The 17,522-nt window shown below is 35.7% G+C and overlaps 1 protein-coding gene across 1 annotated transcript in view; it reads right to left on the reverse strand.

Moving 5' to 3' along the window:
- The window catches only part of tpo (thyroid peroxidase), a 33,426-nt gene that overhangs the window by 14,498 nt on the left and 1,406 nt on the right, over positions 1–17,522 (reverse strand). The window contains exons 2-8 of the mRNA XM_089120582.1: positions 17,201–17,282; positions 15,008–15,089; positions 14,755–14,918; positions 13,019–13,142; positions 10,733–10,862; positions 6,227–6,433; positions 1,990–2,463 (exon numbers count right to left, since the gene is read on the reverse strand). Of these exons, the coding sequence (XP_088976708.1) occupies positions 1,990–2,463; positions 6,227–6,433; positions 10,733–10,862; positions 13,019–13,142; positions 14,755–14,918; positions 15,008–15,089; positions 17,201–17,270 (1,251 nt within the window). The 5' untranslated portion in view covers positions 17,271–17,282. The remainder of the gene's footprint in view (positions 1–1,989; positions 2,464–6,226; positions 6,434–10,732; positions 10,863–13,018; positions 13,143–14,754; positions 14,919–15,007; positions 15,090–17,200; positions 17,283–17,522) is intronic.

A 17,522-nucleotide genomic window follows, 5' to 3' on the forward strand; every position in this document is an offset into this window, starting at 1 on the left:
ACGCTGCGCTCGTTTGATGTGTGCCATGACTCTGCACTACTTTACAGTCACTTTCTCTGCCACTTTAATTTCTGGGGCCAACCTTAGAGATGCTTGTGTGAGCGATCAAATGTGTCTTTGATTCAGCGAGGACCGCTTGGAGAGGAGGAGGGTTTAACATCCACGGCTCAAGGCCTTTAATCCCTGAGTTTCTCCTCTGCCCAGTGTGGCGGATCTGTGTGTGTGTGTGTGTGTTCAGCACAGGAGGAGAGCGTGCCATTCATCAGCTTCATCATGTAACTAAGAGTCATTTATACTGCAACGTTTAATAATAGATCACAAGCATGGTTAAAAGTATGTGCACCCCCTTCTAGTCATTTAAGGTTTGAGTGAACACATTAATGACCGATCTTAAAATGAACATTATTCTGATCATAGTTTTTTATTTTTAGATGAACTGTCACTAATGCAAAGACATGCAGTTATATCAATATCAATTATAAAAAATAAACAACTAAATAACAGTAAAATTAAATAATAATAAAAATGTATTTAATGGACTTAAATAAATAATAATTATTATTATTATTAATTCATTTTTGTTTCTTAAAAATATTTAATAAAATCCAAAACTATAGTTTTAATAATACATTTATAGTTCAAAATAAAAAAAACTAATAAAATGACAATAACACTACAAAATTACTAAAATTTTAAATAACATAATACTGTAAACAACTTCCGTTACTTGAAATAAAATAAACTGTAAAATAAAACATGTTTATGTTTTATACAGATATTATGTCTCATTTTCATTTAATTTAACTTGATGTCTTAAAATAACCTAGAAATTGATTAAAAATAAAAAAAGCTAAAACTTTAAATGAAAACAGGTAAAATAAAAACAAACTCAGAATATTAATACGAACTATAATAGTATGTCTGAATGACACTAAAGCAACACTGTTCTGAATCATAAGACACGAGCCCATCTCAGCTGTTATGAAAACTGTATATTAATATAAAGGAGTTTTGATCCCCTAAAGCTGTTTCTGAAACTGTCGATAAGACTTTAATTGGACACTTTCAGACAAGAGAAATAGCGTATGTGACAGTGTTAGAGATTAGCCGCTGTCACTGTGCGGTTATAAACACTGTGAACTGAACGATGACTATATGAGAGTGGCACTTTTATTAAGGAATTGTTTTGGATATTTTCAGAGCAAAATCTGTTGAAATTAATTTTATACAAGTGGTTTATGCAAATGAGTGGTGCTTCAAACACAGCTAACCAAACGTCAAATACTATCTCTTTAAAGGTACACTCTTTTGAGAGTTGACATTCTGGTAACACTTTACAATAAGGTTCATTAGTTAATGTATTAACTAACATGAACTAACCATGAGCAATAGGCTACATTTGTTACAGTATTTGTTAATCTTCATTGATGTTAGTTAATAAATATCAAGCTGTTCATTGTTTGTTCATGTTAATTCACAGCGCATTAACTAATGTTAACAAGATTGTAATATATAATATTAGTAAATATTGAAATGAACGTTTACAAAGATTAATAAATGCTGTATAAGTGCTATTCATTATTAGTTCATGCTAACTAATGTAGTTAACTAATGAACCTTATTGTAAAGTGTTACCGAAATTCTATATATTAGGGATGTTGATTTTAAGCGTTAATGTAATTAATTGGTTATGGAAAAAAAATGCGTTATTTAATGCGTCTAGGACCCTTATTCATCGTCTGGTGTCGTTTGAAGCTGCACTAAAACTCTCATTTGGACCTTGAACCGTTTGGACCCCATTGAAGTCCATTATATGGAGAAAAATCCTGGAATGTTTTAATCAAAAACCTTCATTTCTTTTCGACTGAAGAAAGAAAGACATGGACATCTCGGATGACATGGGGGTGAGTAAATTATCAGCAAAAGTATTTTTAAAAGTGAACTACTCCTATAAGTGTTTTTTTTTCACAGTTTCGCGGCGTCTGTTACCTGATGCAGCGCCCCAATGATCCTGCGTGTCTCCTGGTAGACGACCTCTGACCCCCAGTGAGGGTTGAGTCGTGTCAGGTGTCGGGCCAGCCGGTTGTGTTCTCTCACCCAGAGCGTGTGGAGGACAGACAGGGGCAGGATCTCGTTCACCCTGCTGTCACCCGCCGCGAAACACTCGACCCGCTCCGTCCCGGGACCCTGGAGGCACGCGGACCGCACGGAGACGAAGGGCAGGAACGACCGGCCCGCGTCCGTGTGTTTAACATTGACAGCCAGCAGACCCTCGGAGCCGGAGAGGTTTCGGAGCGTCTTCTCCAGCTCTGCTGAGTGCCCGTAGGCGGTTGAAGCGTCGATGAAGGACGAGACCGAGTTCATCTGCTCTCGCCGGCTCTGGACGCTGGTTAGACAGGCCGGCGAAGAGCGGAAAAACGGGACACAGCTTTTATTCCTGGACAGTTTATCATCCTTGGGAATCTGTGTGTGTAAGAGAGAGAGAGAGATTACTGTGTGTAGAAGCGTTTCTAAAACCAGTTTTGCTCATTCTGTTGGAGTTGGAAGATTTATTGGTAACACTTTACACAATAAGGTTCATTAGTTAAAGGAGTAGTTCATTTTTGAAAAATTTTTTACTGATAATTTACTCATCCAAGATGTCCATGTCTTTCTTTCTTCAGTCGAAAAGAAATTAAGGTTTTTGATGAAAACATTCCAGGATTTTTCTCCATATAATGGACTTCAATGGGGTCCAAAACGGTTCAAGGTCCAAAAGACAGTTTCAGTGCAACTTCAAAGGGCTTTAAACGATTCCAGACGATGAATAAGGGTCTTATCAAGCGAAATGATCGCTCATTTAAAAAATAAATAACAAAGTTTAAGTTTTATAAGCTGAAATGGTCGCCTTGCTCTGTTCTGTGATGCGCATTCGTGACTCTTCATCAAAATGAACAAATCTTTTCCTGAGTCAATTCGTTCGTTTTGTTTGTTGAATGAACTAAATGACTCGGAAAAAGATTCGTTCATTTTGAGGAACGAGTTCGAACAGGAGAGTCACGAACGAGCATCACAGAACAGAGCAAGGCGAGCGTTTGAGCTTATAAAACTTAAACTTTGTATCTTATTTATTAAATGAGTGATCGTTTCGCTAGATAAGACCCTTATTCATCGTCTGGTGTAGTTTAAAGCCCTTTGAACAGTTTGCACTGAAAACTGTTTGAGTTTTGGACCTTGAACTGTTTGGACCCCATTGAAGTCCATTATATGGAGAAATTGCTGGAATGTTTTCATCAAAAACCTTCATTTCTTTTCGACTGAAGAAAGAAAGATGTGGACATCTTGGATGAGTAAATTATCAGCAAAAAATGTTTCAAAAGTGAACTACTCCTTTAACATGAACTAATAATGACCTGCTCGTATTGTTCATGTTAATTGCAACATTTACTCATACATTATTAAAATCAAATTTGTTAACATTAGTGAATGCACTATGAACTAACATGAACAGCTGTATTTTTATTAACTATACAGTATCGCTCATGGTTAGTTCATGTTAGTTAATACGTTAACTAACGAACCTTATTGTAAAGTGGACCGATTTATTATATATTAATGGTATGAACGTGAAAAGGCCCAACAATATCAGCAAAATTAAGCCAATTATTGCAATAGTTCACCTTCATTGATATCAAATAATAGTGAACAAGTCAAACAGACTTTTATGGCTGGGTGATATTTTGAATATTAATTCAAAAGCAACATTATGAATATTGCATGCTTGTAATGTGCTTTCTAGTCTGATTTATGCAGAGATGCTTCTGATACTAAAGTTGAAATGACTTTCCTTTGTTTAAGATGCATTTTTATTACCCAGCCCTATAATCATGGTGCTTTAATTTTCGGCCGTTTTTCTGTGTTTTTCCACTTAATTGTTGCTTGGAAGAGAGAAAAAAAAAAGTCAATGGCAAGTAAATGGCATGAGGCTGCACAAATATTCATTACTGGCTGAACTATATTCCTCATATGAATCTATTCATGTGCAAATTATCAATCAGAGCTAAATCGATGTAGTAGGCTATGCATACAGATCAATATTGAGCTGAAGCTAAAAAGCATATTTGCACATAGCTCTGAGTCTATATAATTTCATTTGCATTTCCATGTTTTATTGCCTCGCTGCCTTGTGTCTCGGATGTGTTGCTAATTTGTTCACATTCAGCGTCGTGACGCATCGTAATAGTGAAGTTGACGGTTGCTTCACATTACGGAAGCAAAATGCAATGTCATTTCATGTTGAATAAACAATTACGCTCTGAATCTCCTTAGCTTCGGAAGAGCGAAAACACACTCCTCAGGGGTGAACTCACTTGCAAAATTGATCACAAATCTTTTTGTTTATTTTCTGATCGGATGCCGAGAGCGGCCGCTCTATGATGAGTATTAGTATGCAGTATATGGCTCAGGGTGGGCATGAATAAAAAGCTATTTTGTATATCTATGGAAGTGTCCTCCTTGCCTCTGGCTGGGGACAGTGAGATTAGTTACAAACCGGCACAAACTCCCAACATTTTTATGAGCATCTGGAGCCCCGGAGGATCCAGACCGGCCAACAAAAAGGTGCTGCCGTGACCCCCATTTTCAATGGCGTTTGAGGTTCGCCTGAGATAAAGAAGTAATCAATGAGATATATTTTCTTTTTAATTATAGTGGCCAGCCACATTCGCGGATTCATCTCCGTTGTTCCGAACCAACAGTCCTGAACTATATTCCAGACAAAGCGAGCGCTAGACAAAGACGTCCCCCCTGAGGAAACGCATGGCATTTTATCCGTTTAAACGAAATGAACTTCTGTCAATGAATTCTAGAAATGAGAACAGTAACCTGCTCTTTGACAGGGCATGTCAACACAAAAGAGATAATTCTAATGAAATGTCTAGGGGGATGTTTTATCCAGTCAATAGCTGAAAAACTAGCTGCCATATGAGAAAAGATGTTGCTCGTGATTAATAACACACAACACCAGAGACAGTATGAGAAGGAGACTGTAGAATAACCAATGAGAGCCAGCGAATCAAGAGTGAAAGCCCCGCCCTTCAATTTAAAGAGACGATCGCTTTTGTTTTGTCAAAGGCGTACACATTTTTTTCTTCTTTTGAATAGAAACGGTTATCACGTATATGATCTCTATAGATCCTAATGGGATGGATTGAAGCTTAAAGGATTAGTTCACTTTTGAAAAAACTTTTGCTGATAATTTACTCGCCCCCATTTCATCCAAGATGTCCATGTCTTTCTTTCTTCAGTCGAAAAGAAATTAAGGTTTTTGATGAAAACATTCCAGGATTTTTCTCCATATAATGGACTTCAATGGGGTCCAAACGGTTCAAGGTCCAAATGACAGTTTCAGTGCAAACTACAAACTGTTCAAAGGGCTTTAAACGACTCCAGACGATGAATAAGGGTTTTATCAAGCGAAACGATCGGCCATTTAAAAAATAAATAACAAAGTTTAAGTTTTATAAGCTCAAATGCTCGCCTTGCTCTGTTCTGTGATGCGTGTTCGTGACTCTCCTGTTCGAACTCGTTTATCAAAATGAACGAATCTTTTTTCGTGTCATTTGGTTCATTCAACGAACGAAATGAACGAGTTGACTAGGAAAAGATTTGTTCATTTTGATGAACGAGTTCAAACAGGAGAGTCACGAACACGGATCACAGAACAGAGCAAGGTGACCATTTAAGCTTATAAAAATTAAACTTTGCTATTTAATTTATTAAATGAGCGATCGTTTCGCTTGATAAGACCCTTATTCATCGTCTGGAATCGTTTAAAGCCCTTTGAGCAGTTTGCACTGAAACTGTCTTTTGCACCTTGAACTGTTTGGTTCCCATTGAAGTCCATTATATGGAGAAAAATCCTGGAATGTTTTCATCAAAATATTACTCATTCAAAATATTAATAAATACTATAATAGTATTTAAATAATAAAACACTATTAAAAGTGTTTCAACTTTTAAAAAAAAGTGCTCAATAGTCAACTCAAATATCCAAGTTGTCACTTAGTACAAAGTCACATTTCAAGTCGACTAAACTAAAAAGACTAAAAAGAAGTCAAAACAAGTAATATGTCTGTAGCTGAAATGATTAGCATCTCGTATCTCGGTAAGCTACATCTTCAGAGTGTGTCCTCAACACTGACTTGCATGGCTGTAAATGACTGTAGCACTGATTGTTGAGGTGTACCTGTATGGGGAAGCAGGGGTCGGCATTGGTGCAGGTGTTCAGACAGTCCAGTCCCTCAGTGAACGCTGTTTGGCTGGAGCTCTGAGGTGTGAAGGAGATATCATGGTCGATGTATTGGCCCCAGTCCACCAGCATCTGGGAATAAACCTTATCCTCCAGGACGAGCACGCTGGAGCCACGCATGATTTTATTACTGACTTCTCGAACCTTCAAATGCACAAATCAAATCAAGAGACCAGTTGCAGATTCTCCAATGCACTGCCATCATTATGATAATCATTTTTACAGATACAGAACATAAATATACAGACATAACCTGATTTTACTTTTTCTGAAGGTGCTTTCTTTGATTTAAAGTCATGATAATTATATAGTCTGTGTCACAAATGCTGCTGGACGGGTTACAAGCTGAAGGATAACACTTAATGTTTAACCCTGTAAAGCCTGACACAGGTAATCATCTATTATGAAGAATGAAAAAAAATCTTTTTCTTTTTTTTTAATGCACATAGGTTTTTATGGCTCATATAGGATGATAATGTGAGAATATGGAGAGAAAACCAGCTCAGTTTTATTCAGACTGAGCAAAAACTTGCAATTTTGTGCAGATTCTGATATTTATGTGGACAAATTATGCAATGAAACTCTGACATAAATATCAGTCGTCACTATTTCTGCCAAAAATATGATCAAAACTGTAGTTTTAAAACATAATGCAATGCAATTAGAGCTGTGCAAAGATTAATTGAAATTAATCGCATCTAAAATAAAAGTTTGTGTTTACATAATGTATAAATACATATCCATGCATGTATATTTAAGAATTATGATAATAACCAGTTTTAAAGCCATTGATTTCAATGGATTTAAATTAATTTTAAAACGTTTAACTTGTATAACTAAATTTATAAAACCTACACATTCTTTTTCTGACAAAACATCATCAATATTACTCTGAAAAAAAAAAAAAAAAAACTATTCTTTTGACAAAATTATTCGAAATTATTATGGAAATTATTTGCCCATAAATACTGTAAATATATAAATACATAATCAATATTATATATAAATTTAAATATTTTATTAGGGCTGTCAAACAATTAAATCGCGGTTAATCGCATCCAAAATAAAAGTGTTTACATAATATATGTGGGTGCACTGTGTATAATTATATATATATGAAGAGTTCAGATGCAAAAGCCTCTAAGTGCCATTTTAAATTTTCTTCTAGAATGATAATTTTTATCAAGCTTGTGTATTTAAGTTCAGTGATCTCACTTATATGTCAATGATAATTACCTATTAATTGTTATTTAAGTGAAATTACTGAACTTAAATATACAAGTTTGATCAAAATCATCATTAAAGAAGAAAATTTCAAATGTCATTTAGAGGTTTTTGCATCTGAACTCTTCATATATATAAATACACACATGCTTGTATATATTTAGACATATTTTCATGTATATACTGTATATAGTTTTATATATAATTTAAATAATATAATATTTTATATATAAATAATATTTTTTCTAAAATATACAAGCATGTGTGTGTATTTTTTATATATAAAATAATTAAACACAGTGCACCCACATACATTATATAAACACAAACTTTTATTTTGGATGCGATTAATCGCGATTAATAGTTTGACAGCCCTATATTTTATATATGAATAACACATTTTCTTAAATAAATACATGAATGTGTGTGTATTTATATATACAAAATAATTATACACAACACACACAAATATATTATGTAAACACAAACTTTTATTTTGGATGCGATTAATCGCAATTAATCTTTGCACAGCCCTAAATGCAATACAATGATGAGTGAGGGATGAACAAAGAAACCTTCCCTGAATGCCTGATGATCATATTTGCAGCACATTATCATGTTAACCAAAGTAGTTTGATCTTGTTCTTGAAATATTATTCCTAATACAACAATATCATAGTTATTCTTATGTTAACTTTATAAAAATCTGTGAAGATTTCACAGCAAAAAGTCATTTGTTCAATCAAGGCCTTTTGCCTTTCTAGGTTTCTATGTTTTATTATGTTTCTATATTTGTGAAGCGCTTTGAGATATTTTTGAAAGGCGCTATATAAAATAAAGTTTATTATTATTATTATTATTATTATTTCATTTAGAGGCCACGGAAATTTGTGTATGAAATATGATAGGGTTAAAAAATACCCTTTCATAACCCTAACTACAGTAAACAAAACAAAAAACTCTGAGCACTTAAACTATTCTCAACACCATACCTGAATTCGATGCAGTTGTGCTTACACATATAATACATTGGGATTTGCTCTGGTAAATGAAATAAATGCATGAAAAGAAAACGACCCCTGATGTGTTGATGTGTGTGTGTGAACAGTCAAGGAAATCTCATTATACCCCTCTGCCAGAGTTTGTTTACCTGTTAAAATGTCATTAAAACCACTAGCAATTAAACCGGTATAGCTACATTAGACGGAAGTGTGTTTGCGAGCTCCATGTGAGATGTGACAATATGAACATTTGTCATGAAACTTCTTGCACTAAAGTGCTGCTGCCTTCGCCTCATTAAAAAAAAAATAGTTTCAGCGAGACGCGATGGCAGAGATGCTCGTTTTTCTTTGAATTGGGAAAGTAGAGGTTGTGCATATTTAAAACAGCGCGCATAGCTTTGCATTTTTAATGCGATAATGGAGCAGCGAAAGGCCAATGTGTCACACAGGTAGATGTGAGATCGGGCTGTTTAATATGGAACGGTTTCTCAAGCTTATTTGGCAGATGTTCACAGAGTTTTTATTATAAATCTGCTTATATGTATGCAGAGCAAACAAGTATGCTATGATTTGAAGTACGATGTCAACATGCTCTCTCAAACTCTCTTATCAGTTCATTCTCAGCATTTCCTGAAAATAAACAGCTCGTTCAAAAATCATCATGATCATGACCACCATAATCCGCACTGCATTACTCATTCATTACATTTCTTTGTTGTTCATTTAGTCTTCTTTTTTCCATTTGCTTGAGAAGCAAAATTACTTAAAGGAGTAGTAAAACTTTTGCTGATAATTTACTCACCCCCATGTCATCTAAGATGTCCATGTCTTTCTTTCTTCAGTCGAAAAAAATTAAGGTTTTTGATGAAAACATTCCAGGATTTTTCTCCATATAATGGACTTCAATGGGGACCAAACGTCTAAAAGAGAGTTTCAGTGCAAACTGCAAACTGTTCAAAGGGCTTTAAACAATTCCAGATGATGAATAAGGGTCTTATCAAGCGAAACGATCGCTCATTTAAAAAATAAATAACAAAGTTTAAGTTTTATAAGCACAAATGGTCGCCTTGCTATGTTCTGTGATGCGCGTTCATGACTGTCCCGTTCGAACTCTTTTTCGAGTCATGACTCGAAGGGTCCTTGATAAGACCCTTATTCATCATCTGGTGTTGTTTAAAGCCCTTTGAACAGTTTGCACTGAAACTCTCATTTGGACCTTGAACCGTTTGGTTCCCATTGAAGTCCATTATATGGAGAAAAATCCTGGAATGTTTTCATCAAAAACCTTCATTTCTTTTCGACTGAAGAAAGAAAGACATGGACATCTTGGATGACATTTGTTTGACAGTTTTTTTTAAGGTGAACTACTCCTTTAAGTCTTGTTTTTTGAAAAATGTATCAACATTAAGTGAGTTTATGCTTAAAAAATTAAAAATTAAAAAAATTGTTTGCCAATGGGGTAAGAAAATTAAAACATAATAATACAAATGAAACCTCTCTGACCTCACTGACAGATATTTGTTCTTGTTTTCAGCAAAACTCACTTCATTTTAAATACTTTTAACAGTAAACAGACTTCACATCTTGAGTAATTATAATTTTGTTTAGAATATAAGAATGTTTTGATACTTGTATTGAACTAAACTAAATAAAAAACTATTTAAAAAGAAAATGTTCTTGCCATAACCACCATTGATATTAAGGGGGAGCCAATAATTAGACAATAAGTTGACAAAAAAGTTACATGTTTAGGCCGGTCAAACAGCGCTCGTCAATGTCAAAATGTTTGAGATGACCAATCAAATCACAGGAGGCGGGGCTTAATGTTCACAGAAGTCGAGTGTGAATTCTCAGGCTGAAAAACAGTATTTTTCCACATTGGTGACTGTTGTTTTATTATTTATTCACCATTATACTATATTCATATTTTGATTAGCCGTTCTAATTTAAAAATAATTTATTTTTGCATATTTCATTCAAGTTAACTCATTCCCTCTAGTTTTCAGGCCTAATAACATCTGGCTAAGGGACTGCCAATGAAATCTAGCCTTCGGGATAATTTGGGTAAATTTACATTCATGAATGTTAATTAATGTACACTGCCCCTTTTTTAATGTACATAGATAAATAAACAAATCCCCTAGAGAATTATAATTTTTTTTGGACATTATTCCTAGTCGTTGCTTCCATGTATCCTGTGTATTGTTGTGCCGCTCACCAGAGGAAGTGGGAAGCCGTTGTATAAGCGTCCAGCGTTCCAGCCTTTGGGTTGGGTTTCTCCGTCCTCGTACTCCGCAGGGATCCATCTGGCCAAGCCGGTGTTGGCTGATCCCCAAAGCGGGTTCTTCCTAAACAACACAGTATGAATGGATGGGATGGGAAAGGTCTCATGGCATCACAGTCTTAAAGAGTACAAGGAAACAGCAAAACAAACATGTTTATCTGCTGTACTGTTGGTTAAAGGAGTAGTTTTACTTTAAAAAAAAGTTTTGCTGATAATTTACTCACCCCCATGTCATCCAAGATGTCCATGTTATTCTTTCTTCAGTCGAAAAGAAATTAAGGTTTTTGATGAAAAAATTTCAGGATTTTTTTCCATATAATGGACTTCAATGGGGTCCAAACGGTTAGACAGTTTGAGGGCAAACTACAAACTGTTCAAAGGGCTTCAAACGATTCCAGACGATGAATAAGGGTCTTATTAAGTGAAACGATCACTCATTTAATAAATAAATAACAAAGTTTTAATTTTATAAGTACAAATGCTCGCCTTGCTCTGTTCTGTGATGCACGTTCGTGACTCTCCTGTTCGAATTCATTCATCAAAATGAACAAATATTTTTTCGTGTCATTTGGTTCATTCAACGAACAAAATGAATGAGTTGACTTGGGAAAAGATTTGTTCATTTTGATGAACGACTTCGAATAGGAGATTCACGAACACATATCACACCCTAACCCTAACAGAGCAAGGCGACCATTTGAGCTTATAAAACTTAAACTTTGTTATTTTTAAAAAAAATGAGTGATCGTTTCGCTTGATAAGACCCTTATTCATCGTCTGGAATCATTTAAAGCCCTTTGAACAGTTTGCACAGAAACTCTCATTTGGACGTTGAACTGTTTGGACCCCATTGAAGTCCATTATATGGAGAAAATCCTGGAATGTTTTCATCAAAAACCTTAATTTTTAACTGAAGAAAGAAAGATGTGGACATCTTGGATGACATGGGGGTGAGTAAATTATCAGCAAAAGTTTTTTTTTTAAAAGTGAACTACTCCTTTAAAGTACTGCATGTTTACATTATTTTGTCAATGCAATATTTGTCCTTCCTTGCATTGGGTTTTGGGTAACACTGCATTGCATGATCTCAAAGATTACAGGACGCGACTAATAATGGCTTTGCATGCATTTCAATTGCAATGCATAAATACTCTCACTGAATATAAACCAATATTGGAGTTAATTCTTTTCTCATGGAATGTTCTTGTTTAGTTGTCAATGCAGTGAGGTTTTGAGATAGCATCACCGGCACTTTCATTTACTCAACCTATTGCACTTTCTACATTACTTATAAAACCGTCACACATGCTTTTCTTCCTTTTTAATCATCAGATTTGAATGCATCTCTCTTATTTAGTCACAAATGTAGTAAATTTGTGTACATGTATAACTAAACTTTACACTTTCTGAAGAAGATGTGAGTGATGCACTTTTATTCAGACTCTTTTAAAGCAGCTAAACAGGAAGATAACCAAGTCAATGATCAATGAAGACAATAGTGTCATTATTCAGCTTAATAACAAGTTGTTGTCAGGGCGTTGCTAGGGGATATTCTGGGTGTTTCCGTATGGTCTCAAGCGTAAAAGAGTCTGTGTGACATTCTAGTCTCTACAGTAGATTTTGACAGATTTATATATTGTAGTTGGTCAAGCTCCAGTAATAATTATACAAGATTTGCAGAAATGTTTAACATGGTTGTAAATGAAAATACTCATTCAGATACATTTAATCAGAACTAAATATGTTTTTCCATTAAAAAATATATAATTTGATGCATCAGAACTGGACAGACATGGTACATTTCCTCCCGCAAATGTAAAATTAATGCAATAAATCTTGCAAGCCGAGCCAGTGCAGAGAGCCAAACGTTATTTCCATGAAACTACATCAATGATAGGCATCCTAATGCAAAAGATGAGTTTATTCTGATTAAAATATGTTTATATGATTGCACACAGCATCAGCTCAATAGAAGCACGTCCTTCATTGCAGTCGCAATCGCAGTCGGGTGGGCGGGTATGAATATTTAAGGCCTAGATATTTTTCTTATATTGTTTAGTGATATTCTCGTCTGACCCGTCTGGACGCGGGTCATCTTATCATATCGGCCCGATTCTCTTCACAAAGGCCACGGAGAAGTTAACCGAGAGTCGGAATCCTGTGCTTTCAAACCGCCTCCTGCTGCATTATGGATAAATGATTAAGATGGGAGTGAGATACCTGTTATTGCAGACTCCGGAGATGCTGCGGTATTTTCCTCGTGTGGCGCAGGTGCTGGGCTGAAAACGCTGAGGGCATCCAGACAGGTTCGCTATCCACTCCACTGCCTTCACCGAAAGGACTTCTTGAAAAGGAGTTAATGTGTTTACGAGCGCAAAAGTAAACAGTGTGCCGAGGTCTAGCTCTCATCAACTCTTGTGCATCGACTAAATCTGACATTTAAAGTGCTTCGGAGATGCATTATTCCACTGTTATAGAGCAGGACAGAACAACACGCCAATACACCGCAGCGGCCACACTTAAAAATGTCATTACATTAGAGATCAAGTGTCATCTGGGCTTTTACTGTTATCTAATGTGATTTACAAACTCGAGTTTGATTGTCCAAATTGTTTTTGGGGTCATAATCAGACACTGAATGGGACAAGTCCCTCACACACTGTGAAAAATCATACAAGTTATGACAACATATGTTTTTACAATGCTTTAACTCATCAAAATATGTAAAGCAAGTTTTTTTTTTTCAGATTCAGCTCATGTCAAGGCCATTTAAGTTGAAATTACCTAAATATCCAAGTTGATTGTACTTAATTTAAAGGGATACTTCACGTCTATTTAAAGTGGGTCATTTACAGTGGTGTGAATAAGTGTTTGCCCCCATGCTAAAGTTGCCTAAAAAGAGGAATAAAAAATCATCTTTTGGATATTGATCTTAATGCCTTAATTAGAAAAATGAGGAAAACTCCAACCTTTAAGGACACCAATTTTCTTTGTGAATGAATAATGTATCATAAATAAATAAATGTTTTTCCTTAAAATACAGGGTGCATAAGTCAGGACACCCCTATGTTAAATTCCCATAGAGTCAGTAAGCCAGTTATTTCATGGATCCTGGATAATATGCATCCTGATAAAGTTCCCTTGGCCTTTGGAATTAAAATATCCATTCACCATGCCTTGAGATTGGCATGGTTTTACTTCAGTTAGCCTAATAGCTGGTTTGATTTGCATTGAAAGATGATCTTATGGAAAGTACCCCATGCCAATCTCTAGGTGTGGTGGAAGGTGTGTGATGATGTGGGGATATTTTAATTGCAAAGGCCAAGGGAACTTTATCAGGATGCATATTATCCTGGATCCATGAAATAACTGGCTTTTAAAAATAAAAATCTGCCTGACTCTATGGGAATTTAACATAGGGGTGTCCTGACTTATGCACCCTGTATTTTAAGGAAAAACATTTATTTATTTATGATACATTATTCATTCACAAAGAAAATTGGTGTCCTTAAAGGTTGGAGTTTTCCTCATTTTTCTAATTAAGGCATTAAGATCAATATCCAAAAGATGATTTTTTATTCCTCTTTTTAGGCAACTTTAGCATGGGGGCCAAAACTTATTCACACCACTGTATATAGAAGAAATGTGAAATTATTTTTTGAATTTGGAGTTTTCTAGACTGAGAAAAGCCAGAAAATGTATTTTTGGCTCATGTGGATGAAAAACAACAACTCCCAAGTCTAGGCTACTAGTGAGTCTCCGTGATGAGTCTGCCCGTAAATGTGTTTCGAGATCGCCCGTAATGTCCGGGATTGGGCTTTTGTGTTCTACAGTCGCCATTCATCATGTATGAAAAATAATGTAAAAAGATTTTTAAGCTCTGCAATTTAAAACCAAACGTCATCGTCAAGAAGATTGAGACACGGCCTTTGGTCAAGTCCGTATGCTCACCTCACCTGACACAGCCAGTGATCTCCTCTGTCTCCTGCTCGCCTTCTCCTTCAAAAGCCCTAGAGTCATGTGAAAGACCTCGGCTGATCTGCAGATGTGTTGTGTTTCTGTCGATCCCTGTCTGGAGAGTGTGTACATCTGTGAAGGAGGCGTCTGAGGATCTAACCTGCTACTCAGAGGAAAACAGGGAAACACCATCTCTCCTCACTATATCCGGAGAAAAAATGAGTTTAGATGATAACAATGACTGTAGTTTACCCTCGTGCGGTTCGATTCAGTGCGGCATTGACCAGCTGAAGACTCTCTTGGAATGAAGATATAATCAAGCTCTCGGGAATCACTAGTTTTCAGAGAAAGTTTAAGCACTTAACACCACAAGCTACCAATTGCAGATGTAATCAATGAATATTATAATGCATTTTAATAATGGATTATTAAGGGAGTAGTTCACTTTAAAAAAAACTTTTGCTGATAATTTACTCACCCCTATGTCGTCCAAGATGTCCATGTCTTTCTTTCTTCAGTCGAAAAGAAATTAAAGTTTTTGATGAAAACATTCCAGGATTTTCTCCATTTAATGGACTTCAATGGGGTCCAAACGGTTCAAGATCCAAATGAGAGTTTCAGTGCAAACTGTTCAAAGGGCTTTAAACGACACCAGCCGATGAATAAGGGTCTTATCAAGCGAAACGATCGCTCATTTAAAACATAAATAACAAAGTTTAAGTTTTATAAGCTCAACCGCTCGCCTTGCTCTGTTCTGTGATGCGTGTTCGTGACTCTCCTGTTCGAACTCGTTCATCAAAATGAACAATTCGTTCATTCGAGTCAATTCGTTCGTTTCGTTCGTTGAATGAACCAAATAACACGAAAAAAGATTTGTTAATTTGATAAACAAGTTCGAACAGGAGAGTCACGACCACGCATCACAGAACAGAGCAAGGCAAGCATTTGAGCTTATAAAACTTAAACTTTATTTATTTTTTAAATAAGCGATCGTTTCGCTAGATAAGACCCTTATTCATCGTCTGGTGTCGTTTAAAACCCTTTGAAGTTGCACTGAAACTGTCTTTTGGACCTTGAACCGTTTGGTTCCCATTGAAGTCCATTATATGGAGAAAAATCCTGGAATGTTTTCATCAAAAACCTTAATTTCTTTTCGACTGAAGAAAGAATGACATGGACATCTTGGATGACATGGGGGCGAGTAAATTATCAGCAAAAGTTTTACTACTCCTTTAAGTATACTGTATTACGAATAACTTTATAATGCATTGATTATATATATAAAGACTTTTAGTAAAGTGTCACAAAAAAAAAAAAAAACTTTTCTTACAGGAACATTCCATTCTGCAAACCTCACGAGACTGTTACATTTAAATGTTCTCTGAACATTCTGAATTCCGAGAAGTAACGTTTAAAAAATGTTAGACAAACGTCCAACTAAAACATTCCATGAGAACATTATTAAAGACAAGAGAACCTTGAAGGAACGTTCTATTAATCTTACAGTATAGACAGAAGAATGTTTGTTTATGACTTTGAGAGTATCTTGCCAGAATGTTAGCTACACACACACATACTGTATATTATTATTAATATATTTCACTTGCTTTTTTATTATGTTACACGAGGCTGTGTCTGCATTATACAGACGTCAAGAAAAATCCTCCCAGAAATCCACATTGTCACTGCAGATAAAAAGGAAAATTTAATTAAACTGCTCATGTCCTTTAGTGATATGAAAATGAAATGTGCAATATTCAGATTCACTCAGGTTTTACATTAATGTAATATCTCTAGGGTGGGCTCATGAATGCGTCTTGGCATTCGTGTCTAGTTAAAGAACACTGTGTTTTTTTTTTAGAAACGTCCCAACGTCAGCTCTGATTATGCGGCCCACACAAGCGCATCAAAGCCACGCTCTTCCTGTGGGGCCAAACCATCATTCAGACTCAGAACATTATATTCCTGAATTGGAAAGACGGCATTCCCCACTGGGAGAGAATCAGACATTATACAACATGCTTTCTAATACTAACCAACAACCAAGAAGACGGTAACATAACTATGCTGTCCCGTTCGGCATCTGACCTTCCTGTTATACGTGTCGAGACCTGCAATTTCATGGGAAATATCCCAAGGGCCACCACAGGAGATGTCAGGTACCAGATGTGGCTGGAACATTGGGTCTAAACTAAATGTCAGCAGGTACAAAATAACCCGTAATGAATCTGTCTCCAGCTGGCTGTAAGAATAATACTCTGTGTTGAGTTCTGGTAATTGCCACCGAATCCCATTCGAAAGTCTTTGCTTAGTTGCTACAGAACTTGTTGTGAAATAACGGCAATTACCCACAAATCATCAACATCAGGACTGGCGTGCATATGTTACAGAACATCTTATTTATAGATGCGGAACTGTAAAGTATATGTGAAAGACGCCACATACGCTGAGATGAATCTGTGCTCAGATTGCAGCACATCATGAGAGAGGTCAAACACATCCGAACACCAGCCATGCTGTCTCTGACCTGAAAGAAAAGAAAAAATGCTTTTAATTAACTGAAAATAAGGCATTAGACAGTAAAAGCTGTTTGAAGTGTATAAATACACTCATCACAGAATGATTAAACACTATTTATTATGTCTATACGCCACTAAAAGTGATCTAAATAAACAATATAATTCTATGAACCAAGTTATTACTTAAATATATGAATTTAAGTCATGTTTTGCCCCCAGAGCAAAAGAATTTAAATTAATTTTGTGAA

Source organism: Pimephales promelas, chromosome 15, assembly GCF_988280905.1.
Source record: "Pimephales promelas chromosome 15, fPimPro1.hap1.1, whole genome shotgun sequence".
Lineage (NCBI taxonomy): Eukaryota > Metazoa > Chordata > Actinopteri > Cypriniformes > Leuciscidae > Pimephales > Pimephales promelas.